Consider the following 15,698-nt stretch of genomic DNA (forward strand, 5'->3'; position numbering starts at 1 on the left):
TTTAATTATTATAACTGATTTATTTCTTTCAAGTTCACACATTCTGCCTTCCACTCGCCAAACTTCTTCTGTTCTTGGGTTTCTAAAAAAATAGTCATTTTTCAAAAGCAGAAAAGGAAAGATATATATTTAATATATAAAAGAAAAGGCTAAATCTGACATAATTATATTCTTAAAAACATTCCATTTATTTACAGATGTATAAAAAGGCGAATTATTGGGCTACTGAGATCATGCTTCTTATAGAGTTAGGGTGAGAGCTCACTATTCTCCAAATTCCTCAACTTCTCTTGCTCAACATCTTTCATAATCACACATGTAATTTTCATAGATCAGCTTCTCCTGGGGTAAGGTTAAAGGGTTTGGATTTTTTTAAGTTTCTGTCAAACTTCAGGATTGTTCTGAAGACTGAGCCCACCTCAAAATAGCCCTGATATCTTCTTAATTCTAAAAGGTCTTAAAAACACCATGATCTTGGGGATTTGTAATGACATCTGCAGCCTTTTTTGAATACCAGAAATTACCTCTTATTTCCATCTTATTACAACTCTCATAAATAGTCAAATATCTTTCCATCAAGAACTGACTACTACCTGTTTGTCTATAAAAAAGGGAACAGTGTTCAGATGCAGAATGGTCCTTCTTTTCCTGAGGATTCTTCACTCACTTGCCTGTTCCTTGGCTGACTCTCAAAAGGCATAACAAGAGCTTTGGGAAGTCAGGAGGAAATGTGAGGACAAGATGAGCAAGAAAATAATGGGAAACTGCTATACTTAGATTGAAGTACTAGCATCTCCAAGGACAATTATTAGCAGGGAAGACAGGTGCTGGACTCCTTGGCTAAGGCATGAATGAAATCTGCTGGGTAGAGGGGAGTGGGAAGGATAATGAGAAGCACTCATTACCTACTTCAAGCTTCTTCAGTAACCTTAGAGGAGGGAAAGTTGAATGCTGGATGAGCAAGGTGTAGAAAGGCAAGTAGCACAAAACAAAGAATTTGCTCCCACTGCAATTTGCAGAGGAAAAATTTCCACCCTTTTTCATCTGTTGATTACAAGAGTTACTAGAAAGGGAACCAACCATGAAAGTAGTAATTTACTGGCTAGAATCATTCCAAAGTTGGTCTCACAACCTAGGTCTAAAGATACACTGAGTGGGATTTGGGATAAAGAAGGCAAGGGATGTAGAAGATATAGCATCACCCAGGCACAGCCCAGGCACTGGAAGCTCTTGTGTTAGTGTTTAACAACACAAGCAAATCCTGTCAATGAAGACAGAACATGGGTTACATTCCAAAATATAATTATTTAAGAAAGGCAAAATGTAGCAGCTAAATCCCAGTCTATACATTTTCAGAATAGTGATTCTTGCCCCCGGGAGTTCCCAAGAGACCCCTCAAGTGCACCATGATTATTTACAAACTAGATAGGAAACATTTCTATACTCAATACAAATCTCATCTTCTAGGTTGAAAACTTCAGCCTTTGAGAATCTATCAAAACAACTATACAAAAATATAAATATCTTCATCTTTACAGGCTGTCAGTCCTTCATACCCTGACAGCTAATGCGTGAAAAAGCTCTACAGATCATTGAATCCATGGTAGCAGATAATAAAAAATATATCTTGTGATTCAAATACTGCCTTATTTCCCTGGTAGAGTGCCTTCTGTGACTTTTCTTTACTTAACATCCTGTGCAGGTAATGAATAAAACCTTCAAGCACCAGGAGGCTGGTTTGCTTTGGAAAATAACTAGCCCCACAACTTTTTATTTTGGCCACTGTCTCTGGTCTCGGGAGGGAATGCTTTTCATTTTAGTTGTCTCCTGAGTGACATGATTTATGACATGGGGAGGGCTCCCTCTATGCCCACCTCCAAAATATATATTCCAGGTGAAAATCCCTGGTCCTGTGAAATGGTCTTTTCAGTGCCAAAGACAGTAAGGGAGAAGTAGGTGGTGTTGTTTTTTAACATCTCAGAATAACATCTTAGTAATAAAAGTTAAAAGCATTCCTAATTTTCCAAAAGACTTGGATTAAATTCTTACTGAAAATGTGAGGGAATGGAAGTTATTTGGGATATGAAAGAGCGTATTTTGCTGAATGACACAAAGTACTTCACTTTGGTATTCCATGTTATCCCATTCCTCTCCACCTACTTTTAAAACACCAACTGAAAACTCTCTTTTCTGGATCCTTCTGCAGAAGTGCGTCACCTCCCTTGGATTTCACACCTAAACCATATAGCTATCAAACTACAGGTCAGTCCACAGCAAGACTGAAGTCTCAAGCAGCTTTTTATCTCGTAGGGAACTAGAAAACCACTATGGATCTAGAATCTTATGAATTCCTTAGGTGAGAGGAACACCTCATGTTCAGTAATGGATCAATCACATCTTAAGAGAGGACGAGGAGACCCAGCACCACAAATGAGGTAACACATTTTAACATGATTAGAATTTCATAATAGTAATTTCTTACACCAAGGTCAGCAACCTATCCCTTTCTCCACCATTATCCACTGCATCAAAGTCAAGGATTACAGTTCCATGACATAAACAAACAGATGCCAACAGAGAAAGGAGGTTTCCTCTCACAGCCTGGCTTCTGCCTAAGGACATATAAGTTCATTTCCCTGCAGAACTTGATGAGGCCCCCGAGTTGCCCAATTTGACCGCAACAGGTGCCAATGTAGGCATCACCTTGCTCTCCCGGCTTTCCTGGTCATTCCCTATTAAGTTTTTGTGTCCAACTGACCCAACTTTGGCTACAGGTGCCAAACTAGGCATCACCTTTAGACTCTGACAATCCGCATCACTGGAAGGATTAGCTACTTTTAACCCCAGAGGTGCCAACTTTGGCATAGGCCTCCACAAAGTGTCAGTAACGTTGTTCTCTAGGCCAGCTTTCATGCGTAGAATGGGGGGTGAGGAAATATTTTCAGACTCTGCAGGGATACCAGAAGTACTCTTCCCTCCATCACTGACTTTTCTTTGGGGAAGAGGGGAATCCTTTATCTCAGAGTCAATAACAATCTTAAGGACATCTGGCTCAGACGGTGGTTCTACAATTTGTTTTTCATTCTCAGAAAAGTCATCATCTTCCAAGTGCAAGAGAAGGGGACTGGCAGAGTCACTCTCTCCTTGTACATCAGGCAGCTCTTTCACACCAGTTCCCAAGTGGCCAATCTGGAAACTTGCTCTGTTCCCAGGAGGATGCTTACTGATGAAAGCCTGTCGAGCATCCCCTGGGAATTCTGTATCCATAGAGCTGGGCAGTTCCACCAGGCTAACAGTCATCATTTAGTTGCTGATTAAGAAAGGCAATCTCATTGAGCAGAGAAGTCAGTGTCTCATCAGTATCATCCTCATCTTCCATGTTAGTTAGCAGTTCGCTGGGATCCAGTGCTGCTTCCTCAATAGCTGATGCTGCCTTTCTTAGTTCCATCTCTATGCTTGAGTCTTTCAGATCTTTCATTTTTAATTTATGAAATGAAGACTCCTTTGGCTTCAGTCTCTTCCGTCTTGATCCACTCTCTTTGAATTTATACTGAATCCCTCTCGTATTGCCAGAAATCCTTTTGGGTAAGAAATCTTGTGCTTCTTGCACACTGGAAATATCAACCGTTTGTGGAAAACCAGGATCTTTATTTGCTAGAAAACCCTGTGTTGGACCCAGTGCCAGTCTGCCACCTCTATGACTGCCTCTGGAAGAGATTCTACCTGAATCTTCAAAGGAGTTATCTTCATTCCTGGCAGTCTTTTTCAGGTGGTCAGGTGACTTGCCACCAGGAACTTCATGAGAATATTTGCTGCCACTCGTATCTACCAAACCTTCCTCAGTGGCCAGTGATGTCACGTTAACAATTGTTGGCATCATAAATAAGTCATCATTTTCTAGGAGAAAAGAAATTCATTTAGATCTATAGTAGTAAGCATCTCTCTCATTCATACCCAATGACCATTTGGGGAATTGTAGTGAAAATTCCAGTCTATTTTTATCAAAAAGCTAAAAAGAAACACTAGTTCTTCAAATTATAGACCCAGCCTAACAATATGTAAAATCCAATAAAAACAACTAGTATTTGAGATCCTAAAACCTAACTATAACCCTAGCCTTAACACTAGCCCTAACACCCTAATTTAAACCCTAACCTTAAAACAAAGAAAAAAACAAAACAAAAACAAAACAAAAACACACACACTAGTATTTGATATCCCATCCTTAATAAAAGTTCCATTTAATTATTTTATAGAAATGCTCCCCAAGTTAATTCTTTATCTTGCCATACACATGTATCTTCATCTGTTCACCCAATTAACTATTCTGAGGGAAAAATGAAGTCCTCTAGGTAGAACTGAATAACACCTCCAGGCTGGGTTTAGCAGTATTATTAGTAGTAAGGATATCCTTGTACCCTAATAGAAATTTAGGTGCCTAAAACCTAAATCACCAAAGTGGGACTTCCTTTTCAACTCTACTTCTTATCCCTAAAAGCAAGTGATGTTGAAACTGTATCAGGCTAGTAGTATAGGAGTACACCCTGACTATAAAACAAAATTAACAAATACTTCTGAGCACTCAAAACTAAAACAATGCCTCATTTTCCTCACATCTTTTCAAGTCTTTTCCTATTTAGAAATAACTAGAGAACACAAAATAATTCCCAATCCCAGGTAAAGAAGACCAATCAATACCACATATGAAGCCAAATGTGTTCCAAAAGGAGGGTCATTTCTTTCCAAGGAACATTTGCGTAAAATAGTTCTTCATGATTGCAGACACATTCAAAGGCTTTCTTTTCCACAGTGGGCTATCGGGGGTAACTCTTGGTCACTATCCATAAAGAATAACACTGTGACACACCTGACTGAGCCACAGCACTTCTGGCAAGCTGAGTCTGCAGATCTGCTTCCAATAGAGCAGGAGAAACAGTCACCACTGGTCCTGAAAATAGGGGACCTTTTAAGGTGAGCAACTGCCCTTGTAGAGTCATCACAATGTTGGCAGAGGTTTGTGGAGTGTTAGAGGGTGAGGTATTTTCTGTAAAAAAGATCAGAGATTAATTAAGGATTAAAAATCTTCAACTAATGCAAGTTTAGCCTATGAGTCTAGGAGATATCCCTAAAACTACACACTGACTTAAAAGGAATGAAATAAACTTCAAATTTAGTTAGGGAACCTCAACTTGGAATTTACTTTCTGAACCACTTTTCACTGAATAATGGTGGTTTCTCCTGTTTTGTTTTTGTTAATCCTCACCCAAGGATATTTTTTTTCATTAAGCTTTAGAAAGAGTATAAGGAAGGGAGGAAAGGTAAGGGGGGGAGGGGGGAGACAGAAACATTGACATGAGAGAGACGTATCGAATGATTTGTCTCCTGCATGTGCCTCCATCAGGGTTGGGGATTGAACCTACAATCCAGGTACATGCCTAGGACCGGGAATCGAATCTGCAACCCTTCTGTGCACGGGCCAACACTAACCACTGAGCAACAATGGTGAGGGCCACGAGTTCTTCTAATGGTCAGACTTTATTATTATTGAGGAATAGAGTTATGGAACCACTTTTTTGATAGAAAGCTTCTGATAATCTTGATGGTGAATGTGGATGAAGACATATACAGTTCTACTCCTAGGCTTGCTTGCTTCCCTATATACTTCTAACAAATTATTTCAAATTTCTAGACCTGTTTTTCTATCTGTGAAATGAGCTGACTGGACTAAATGATCATTAAAATCTTTTCTTAGCAATAACATGATTTGATTCTGCAACTTTAAAACTAACTTATACTTCAGTATTTATCATTACTATCTTAGCTGATTTTAAAAACCAAATTTCCTGGCCCTCGCCAGTTTGGCTCAATAGACAGAGCGTCGGCCTGCGGTCTGTCTGAAGATTCCAGCCAAGGGCACATGCCAGGGCTGCAGGCCCAATCCCCGGGGGGGGTTGTGCAGGAGGCAGCCAATCGATGATTCTTTCTCACCACTGATGTTTCTCTCTCTCTCTTTCCCTCTCTATTCCATTCTGAAATCAATAAAAATATATTTAAAAACAACAACAAAAAATTTCCTGGTTCATACATTTCACTCAAAGAGTAAAAAATGATATACCATTCTCTAAGGATATACAAAAATAATGTGAAACTAGTATTATCTCACTTCCAAAAATTAATATAGGAGAGAGCGATAAGTTAGAACCAACTTATGACCTGGAGAGTATCATACTAAGTGAAATCAGTCAGTCAGAGAAAGACAAGCATCACATGATCTCACTCATATATGGAATCTAATTAACAAAATAAACTAATGAACAGCGTGGATCCAGAGACATGGAATACAGTGTGGAATCTCAGAGAAGGCAGGGTAGGGTAGATGGGTGGGAGGTAATCAGCCAAAGATCTTATACGCATATATGCATGACCCATGGTAGCAGGCAGTGGGGTGGAGAGGGCTTTGGGCAGGGGTGGGCTAGAGGGGGTCAATGGGAGAAACCAGGGGATATGTGTAATACTTTCAGCAATAAACATTTAAAAAAAAAAACCACAATTTACTTTGTTCTTTAAAGCAATTCATTGATAGGCAATCTGATTCAACAAAATTAAATTTAAAAAATCTTCCAATATATTTGTCTCAGCAAGGCCTAAACTTCCTCATGACTGATAAGCAGAACTGCAAGGAAAGAGTTCATGTATAAAGACTCAAAAGATGGCAGCCTATGAAATACTCACTGAAACACTAGAGGGAAAATATATGATTGTATACTCTATCAGAAGTAGGTCTTAAATGTTACCATGACTGTAACTTGTTAGGATTTGGTTGAATGTTAAAACTAGAAACTGAAATTTAATGTAATTAATGTTCTACTTTTTATATAACCACTAGAGGCCCACTGCAGGAATTCATGCATTGGTGAGGTCTGGCTGGCCTGTCCCGATCGATCGACTGATCAGGGGCGGTTGGTCAGCCAGAGGGAGGGGCTGCAGGTGGTTGGCCAGCTGGCCCCAACCCCTGGTCAAACTTCTGGTAGAGAAAATTTGCATATTAGCATTTTATTATATAGAATATTTAATTCATTCACTTACAACTAAATTATGGCCACAAGATGTTCAGTCCACTAAACTAAACTAAACTAAACTAAATGTTCATTAAGAAAAGCAAAGAATGGCCCTCCTACCTGTGGCCTGGTCTCTTTTTCTGGAAAGAATCAAAGGTTTCCCCTTCCTGTTATTTATAAACATCTGTCCAAGATCTACAGATGATGCAGAAGATCCTTCCTGCTGTTTGCTAGTTCTGGGAGACACATCAAACTCATCTGATCCCATCTTCTTTTTTCTTTTTTGTGCCTCTAGTGCTTGCTGTTTTGCATAAATATATTCTAGCTTCTTCAGGACCACTTCTTCTGTCTTACCTATAGGTTGACAAGGAATAAATTGTCACTCTCTGTATGACCCCACTTAATAATGAGAAATAGAATCAACTGAAATTGAGTTGATTTAACTATATTCCCCAAAACTATGGAAGACAAGAGTGAATATAAACCAAGAGAATCTGCCCATTTAGTCAAAAGATAACTCTGCAGTTAACTATGGGAACCAAACCTTAAACTAGACTATCTGAAAGACCTATTGAGAATTTCTCTTTACTAAAATTATTTATCATACTCTTAACCAAAGATCATTTACATATCTCACCTGAAAGAGATGATACTTTCCGTATCAAAATATTTCGTTTTCGAGTCAGGAGATTTTTCTGTCCTATCAACTTGTCAGCTTGATCTGTTAGTCCTTGAATTTCACTGAATGCCTAAAAATAAAAATAATAATGTGCCAATCAATTTGCTCTTCTTACACTTCTCTAATAAAAAAAAATTTAATCTAATATTTTAACAATTTTATAATGCCATTTAAAATAACCCATACATTATTTTTTGTTAAACTGCAGGTTTTTTGGCTTATTAATTCTAGGGGACATGATTATTTCCAAAAAGAATCACTGAGTGAGTTACAGGTGTTTCCACACTACAAGGCGATACAAAACATTTTACTCTGCTTAGATTTTCATAACTTTAAAGTCATTTCCCAGTCAAATTAAAATCTGATTGAAAAAACTTTGTTTAGAGAACTATGAATGCTTGCCTTGTACTCCTCTCCAACTCCTACTTTAAAAGCAACTACAGTGAAATTTGCCTTAGACAGTCAACATGCAAACTTAAAACATCTACTAGCTTGAATATTTCAGATTTCCTTTTAAAAGGACTATCAATCGTTAAGAAGTATGTTAAAATATCACTTATGTTGTGCTTTCCACTGTGATAAACTGTTCTCAGTGCTATAGAGAACACCAATGTAAAGAGTGCTAAACAGAGCTTATCAGGGTTTTTGCTTTATTTGAAGGAAGGATGGCTCTGCCAATTAAAAATCTGGCTTTTAATGAAAAGCTACTCTGATACAACAAAAAAACTCTTTCTCCTAAAGGATGTATTGGGCCTTCACTAATCCATATTCAAATGTTAAATACAACTCTATTTCAATCTCCCTTGAGTGATAATATTTTCTCTTTTATGTTTAGAACATTCTTACTCAAGCTCTTAATTGTCTATACAGAACACTTACCCTAGTAAGAATGAGACGTTTGGAAACCTTGGAAGAGTGAAGTAATCCCAATGTGGTCTTCAATTTCTCAAAGAGATCCCTCATTTCACCATGCCGGCGTGGCTCATTGGCAGTGTGTATCTGGCGATAATAAGCAAAAGCTTCTGCTTCTTTCTGTAATTTTTCATTCCAGTGTTCAGGCTTCAGTTTTACATTAAATTGTGAAGCCTATACAAACAAAAAATGACCACCTAAATGTCTTTCACATGTACCTTCCCACTTCCTCCATCCCAAATGGCATTGCTCTGTATCAGACAACCACATCTTCTGCCTGGACTATCATAGCCTCTCACATACTACTAGTCTATCCTTCCTCAAAATCTAACTGTGTAAATTCCTTTTTTATTTTTTATTTAACAGTGTAAATTCTTTTTTAAAATCTTTATTGTTCAGATGTTTATCTTTATTACAGAGGTTCCTCTTATTTCCCCCCACAGCCTCCCTCTACCTGGTTCCTACACCACTCCAGGCCTTCCCCCACCCCCTCGACTGACCTCATCCATAGGTATAAGCTCTTTGTCCAATCTCTTCCTGCACCCCCATAATTCTTCCACCAAGAAATGTCAGTCTGCTCCCTTTCCATGCCCCATTCTACCGTGTTTCCCTGAAAATAAGACATCCTCAGAAAATAAGACCTAGCACATGGAAAAAGATGTGCATTAAAATCCCCTGAAAATAAGACCTAGCGCAACTTTGGGAGAAAAAATTAACCCTTTGCACTCCAAACCATTCTGGACATTGGCTATCAGCTACTCGACACTAACGGCGGAAACATGCATTGAATTAACTCAATTCCCCGTAATCACTAATAAACTGCAATGTCCCCTGAGAGGGGACATCCGAGTGATATGCTAGAATTCCGATGTCCCCTGAGAGGGGACAGCGGAGTGCAAAGGGTTAATATAAGACACTGTCTTATTTTCGGGGAAACAGGGTATTACATTCACAAGTCTGTTCTGTTCATCAGGTTTTTTATTCATTTTTAGGTTAACTTGTTGATAGATATGTATTTGTGGTCACTTTGATGTTCATAATTTTTTATCTTTGCCTTTTTCTTCTTCTTCTTGAATACTTTTCAGCATTTCATATAATACTGGTTTGGCAGTTATGAAATCCTTTAGCTTTTTCTTGTCTGTGAAACTCTTTAGCTGACCTTCAATTCTGAATGTCAGCTTGGCTGGGTAGAGTAATCTTGCTTGTAGGTTCTTGCTATTCATCACTTTGAATATTTCTGCCACTCCTGTCTGACCTGCATGGTTTCTGTTGAGAAATCAGCTGACAATCACATGGGTACTCCCTTGTAGGTAATTAACTATTTTTCTCTTTCTGCTTTTAATATTCTCTTTGTCTTTTGCTCTTGGCATTTTAATTATGATGTGTCTTGGTGAGGTCTTCTTTGGATTCCTTTTGTTTGAGGTTCTGTGTGCTTCCTGGGCTTGTAAGTACCGTATTTTTCGGACCATAAGACGCACCGGACCATAAGACACACCAGTTTTTAGAGAAGGGAAATGAAGAAAAAAAGATTCTGAAACAAATAGTGTCCTAAAATATTTTATGTGCATTAAAACCCAACATCACAGTCATAAACACATGTAATCAACCCTGTAAAGTAAACAGCAGCATTTAGAACCATTTTAGAGCCGGGCAAGCACACAGAGACCACACAGAGCCGGGCCAGTAAAAAAACTTTTTTTTAAAGTATATGTGTAGGCTATATTTGGACCATAAGACGCAGGGACTCCCCCCCCCACACACACACACTTCTGGGGGGAAAAAAGTGCATCTTATGGTCCGAAAAATACGGTATATTTCTTTCACCAGGTGGGGGAAGTTTTCTGTCATTATTTCTTCAAATAGGTTTTCAGCAACTTGCTCTCTCTCTTCTTCTGGCACCTCCATAATTCAGATGTTGGTATGCTTGAAGTTGACCAAGGCTTCTTACATTATCTTCAACTATTTGGATTTTTTTTTCTTTTTGTTTTTCTGGTTGAGTGTTTTTTGCTTCTTTGTATACTAAATCTTTCACTTGATTCTTGCGATCCTCTGGTCTGCTGTTGGGACTCTGTATATTTTTTATTTCAGTCAGTGTATGTTAAATTTCTAGTTGGTCATTTTCATATTCTCGAGGGTCTCGCTAAATTTATCGGCCTTTTCTAGGAAATTCTTGAAAAACCTTATAACCGTGGTTTTGAATTCTATATTCAGTCGTTTGTTCTCCTCCTTTTCTTTTATTTGTGATCTGTTTCTTTGCCTCTGCATTTTCGCTGCTTCCCTGAGTTGGTAGGGTAGCTTTGTGTGCTAGGTTTTCTATAAGGCCCAGTGGGTCAATCTCCCCAGTTACCTGAGGTGGACACTCTTGGTGCACCCCTTTGTGAACTGTGTGTAGAGTTTTGTTGTAGTTAAGTCTTGATTATTATCATCACTGGGAGGAATTGACCTTCAGGCCAATTGGCTGTGAAATCAGGTGTGTCTACTCCAGGAGACCTTCTGTATTGGAGACAGCCTTAGAGGACCAGACTTGCAAAACTGCAAAAGCCGCTGTGCTCAGCTTGGATGGGGCAGAGTCTCGGGGCTGAGTAGACAGTCTTGGCTTCCCGTTAGCCCTGCCCTTGTGCGTGCGCCTCCAGACCTCTGCTTTCCATGGTTCCCTTGAGTTTCTGCCTGACGGTCCAGATTCCCCCTGTAAGAGCATAGTCCCCCCAGGGGCTTGTCCGGAACTGGGTTTCAGTGCAGTTGGAATTGGGGTTCAGTGTAGTCAGGAGCTTCCAACTCCCTTCCTCTAGGGAAAGCCTGTGGCAACCTCCGCTGTCAGTCTTCTCTGTGCACATTCTTGCTCACACCTCTAGACCCCTGATTACCGCGCCCCCCCAAGTCTCCATGTGCCTTTCTCTCTACCTAACAGTCCAGTCTCCCCTCCCATCCCCCACAAAATGAGCCTGGGTCCACAGGGTTTCGGCCAGAACTGGTGTTCAGTACAGTCGGGGGCTTCCTTTCCCCTCCTGCCAGAGAAAGCCAACCAGGCACTCAGCCACCCTTTCTCTCTGCATGCGTCTCCATACCTCAGCCCTTTGCAGCTCCTCTGATTCTCCATGAGCTTTTCTTTCCTTCTATTTGTATAATTTCCACTCAGCCAGCTTTCCTATGGTTCTGGTTGATGTCCGTTCTTTTAGTTGTTCTGAAATTGTTGTGCGAGGCAGCAGTTTAGGTGCTTAGCTATGCCGCCATCTTGTTTTTCCTCCTCATCCATTTCTTTCATTTGTGACTTCTTTGTTTCCGCATTTTGGCTGCTTCCCGATATTTGCTTATATATACTGGGTAGCTGCTATGTCTCCTTGAGTTGATAAGAATGGCCTTGTGTGGTAGATGTCCTATAGGGCCCAGTGGCTCAGCCTCCCCAGTCACCTGAGGTGGATGCTCTTGGTGCACCTCTTTGTGGGCTGTGTGCACAGTCTTGTCGTAGTTAACCCTTGATTGCTGTTGGTATCACTGGGAGAAATTGACCTCTAGGCCAATTGGCTGGGAGGACCAGCTGTATCTATACTGGAAGATCTGTTGCGCAAGAGTCACCTTTATTGGACAGGACTTGCTTCAGTAGGGCTTTGGCACTCACTGGGACTGCACCCTGTGTGTGTCTCTTATGGATGTTAAGAGTTGTTATTTGGTATGGTCTAATTCTGACCACTGGGTACACTGGCTATTGGATCTCCAAGGATGTGCAGGGCCAGCCACTGTCTGAAGCCACCCAGCAGTAACTATAGAGACATCTGCAGATTCCTCCTCTTTGTATGGAGTTTGGAAGAGCCCAGCTGTGAAGCAAGACAGGCTGCTGCTGCTGGGTCTTGGGCCTTCTTTTAGAAGCTCTGGGGCTCTCTGACCCTGCTGCAGTTTGACAGGTTTTAGGCAGAGATAGAACAGGCCATTCATATGCAAAAGCTGATGAGCACAGCTTGGGGGGGGGCGTGTAAATTGGGTGGGCTGGGGTCTCTGACAATCACCAGGGCGGAGCAAACAGTAATGTCTGCCAGTCAGCCCTGCACCAGAGAGGCCCTGAGTTTCTGTATCCCATGCCCCTGTGCAGGAACAACAATCGCTGCAAGCACCTGCGAGAAAGCCGCCCTTGCGTTCCTGTCCCAATGCCAGACAGTCCAGTTTCTCCCCATATGTGTCCTGGTCCCCCAGAGTCTCACTTGGAGCTGGAGTTCAGAGCAAGCGGGAGCTTGTATCTCCCTCGTGTTTAAAAGAGCAGCACATCCAGGTGCCAGCACTTTCCGTACCTCTGCTCCTCTTACCAGTCTCACTGTGCTTTCTTCACCCCCTTAGTTGTGGAACTTCCACTCAGCCAGCTTTCCCACTGTTCTGGGTAGTAGTTGTTCTGCCTTTTAGTTGTAATTTTCATGAGGTTGTGAGGGGCAGCAAGTATCCAATACGTGTTTACCTATGTCGCCATCTTGGTTCTCCATCAACAGTGCAAATTCTTTTTTTTTTAAATCAATCTTTATTGTTCATATTATTACAAAGGTTCCTCATTTCTTCCCCCCCTCCACCAAGTTCCCACCCCACCCTCTGCCCTTTCCTCTGTCCTCATCCATAGGTGCACAGTTTATGTTCAGTCTCTTCCAGCATCCACCACTCCCCTTTTCCCCAAGAATTGTCAGTCCACTCCCCTCCCGAATCTCTGATTCTATTATAATCAACAGTTAATATTGTTCATCAGGTTTTTTAATTTCCTTGGTTGTTGTTGTTTTTTAAATTAATAAACTTTTATATTTTTAAGAATAAATTTTAAAATCTAATAATTTTAAACCTTGTTTTTTTCTGCCCTGGGAACTGAGAAGCAAACTTGTTTACATGTAACCTTGCCCTAAGGCTATCAAAAGGTGTAACCATTCAAATGTAAATGAACACATTGTTTAAAGATAGCAGCTGGCTAGAATTGGATTACCTGTTCTGGGTGGGAAGGGCTTGTCCTCCTCTTTCTCCATTAAAATTAAGGTGTTAGCTTTAAAACCTCTTTTTGGCAAGAGACCTTAAACTTTCAGAACTTTAAATTTTTCAGGTAGTAAATCAATTACTTAGCATTTTTTCAAATCAATAATACCTCCACATGCCCACGGATACACTTCAAACAAAAGACACTTCCAAATAGATCAACGAACCTCATCCAGACCCCACTCAAGGCACTCACAGATCAACACCCCGGCACTACAACAACTCAACACATCCAGATCTAAGCCTTCATCACTTGATTCAGCAGACCCTCAAGTTCCCCCAAAAGTTTCCAGCCATGTCAACAGTGCAAATTCTTAATCTAACATTTAAAATTCAAATTTCGTATTTTTTCAGAAAAATTTTTCTTGACCCTCAGGATGCCTTAGGCTTTCTTATTTCATTTTAGTTTTTAAAATTATGTATTATAGCCCGGGCAGTGTATCTTAGTGACTAGGCATTGACCTATGAACTACAAGGTCACAGTTCAATTCCCCATCAGGGTACATGCTCTGGTTGCAGACTCAGTCCCCAATAAGGGGCATGCAGAGACAACTGATCAGTGATTCTCATCATTAATGTTTCTATCTCTCTCATTTTTCCTCTCTGAAATCAATAAAAATATACTTAAAATTTTTTTTAATTACGTATTATAGATGCGATAAGTAATAGATGCACATAAGGTTTTTAATATAAATATTTAAAAGGTTTATAATGAAAAGCAACTGTGCCCTACACCTGCACATGAACCAACAGAAAAAAACCACTTTATCCTTTTTTAAAAAGAAATTTTATTTTAATTGATTTCAGAGAGAAAGAAATAGGTAGAGATAGATAGCAAGCCCCATCCTGGGATCAAACCTGCAACTCAGACATGTGTCCTGACTTGATATTGAACCAGGACCTGCTTCATAGGTCCAAACTCAACCACTGAGCCATGCCAGCCAGGCCATTTGATGCTTACAGATGCTTTTTATGGCTCTTAAATCTATACCTAAATAACAAATAGTAATATAAGCATATGCTTGTTAATTTTCAATGCTACCTATCCACTTCCTGTTATGTAAAAGAGAATTTAGCCCACACCACCCTCTTACTTCATTTCATCATCCCATCTTCCTAATACGAACATATCATTAATTTTAGTTCTTTAATGACCCATATACAACTTGAATATAATACTAATCTCAATCTCTTACTTCATCAACAATAGACAATATCTCTATAAAATAAGATTCTCAGCACTTGTTATCCTTCCTCTTATTTCTTCCTTCCTCTTCCATCTCCCAATTTGTCATCTGTACTTAAACATTTTCAACACTAAAATTAAGTCTTCCAGATTTTATTCGTGATTAAAAAAGTTTTTAAAAAATCACCAACAGAGTCTACCCTCTTATGACAATGTGAATACTTTTCATACAAAGTAATAAATACATTTCTGGTCTTCTACAGTTTGATTTTGTTTTTCCCTCTCTGATGTGTCTAGTTGTCTTCTTTTTTATCAGAACAAAAATCACTGTCCTTCTAAAGTTAAACTTGTTGAGCAATAGTATAGTACAGGAGAATAAAAGATACAACAAGACAGAATAAAAACTAATACCAAGTTTAAATATAGCAAAAGGTTATAAATAATTTACATGTAATAATTAGGGCGCAAAAACAATGGATTGTATAAGTAAGTTATGAAAATTATTGTATCTGAAAAATGTTTTAATATAAATGAAAAAATATAATAATATGTACAAAAATTACAAGCATGTAAATATGTATCATGTGATCCCAAAACCAGATCAAACTCAACCTAACCATACCAAGGGGTTTTTAAGAAAGGATCTAAATACTACTCCTTCAACTCAACCCAAGATTCATCACTGCCTCTATCTCTTAAATTAAAAAGACAGAATAGCAAGTGGAAAATTATTTAAACAACCAAACTCTCTTACATTCTTAATGTCAATAAGGATAAAAAAAAACCAAAAAAAAAACCTTGCTTAGTTATACAATGATATACAGTAAGCATATTCATAAAAATCAAAGAACATTTTAATATGGCTTCT

General features: G+C 39.4%; 1 protein-coding gene across 1 annotated transcript in view; it reads right to left on the bottom strand.

Moving 5' to 3' along the window:
- The window catches only part of MGA (MAX dimerization protein MGA), a 97,349-nt gene continuing 81,651 nt past the window's right edge, over nucleotides 1–15,698 (bottom strand). The window contains 6 exon segments of the mRNA XM_036445325.2: nucleotides 1–3,295; nucleotides 3,297–3,897; nucleotides 4,868–5,044; nucleotides 7,179–7,412; nucleotides 7,696–7,807; nucleotides 8,617–8,823. Coding sequence (XP_036301218.1) covers nucleotides 2,629–3,295; nucleotides 3,297–3,897; nucleotides 4,868–5,044; nucleotides 7,179–7,412; nucleotides 7,696–7,807; nucleotides 8,617–8,823 — 1,998 coding nt within the window. The 3' untranslated portion in view covers nucleotides 1–2,628.

The sequence above is a fragment of the Pipistrellus kuhlii genome, unplaced genomic scaffold, assembly GCF_014108245.1.
Source record: "Pipistrellus kuhlii isolate mPipKuh1 unplaced genomic scaffold, mPipKuh1.p scaffold_m20_p_1, whole genome shotgun sequence".
Lineage (NCBI taxonomy): Eukaryota > Metazoa > Chordata > Mammalia > Chiroptera > Vespertilionidae > Pipistrellus > Pipistrellus kuhlii.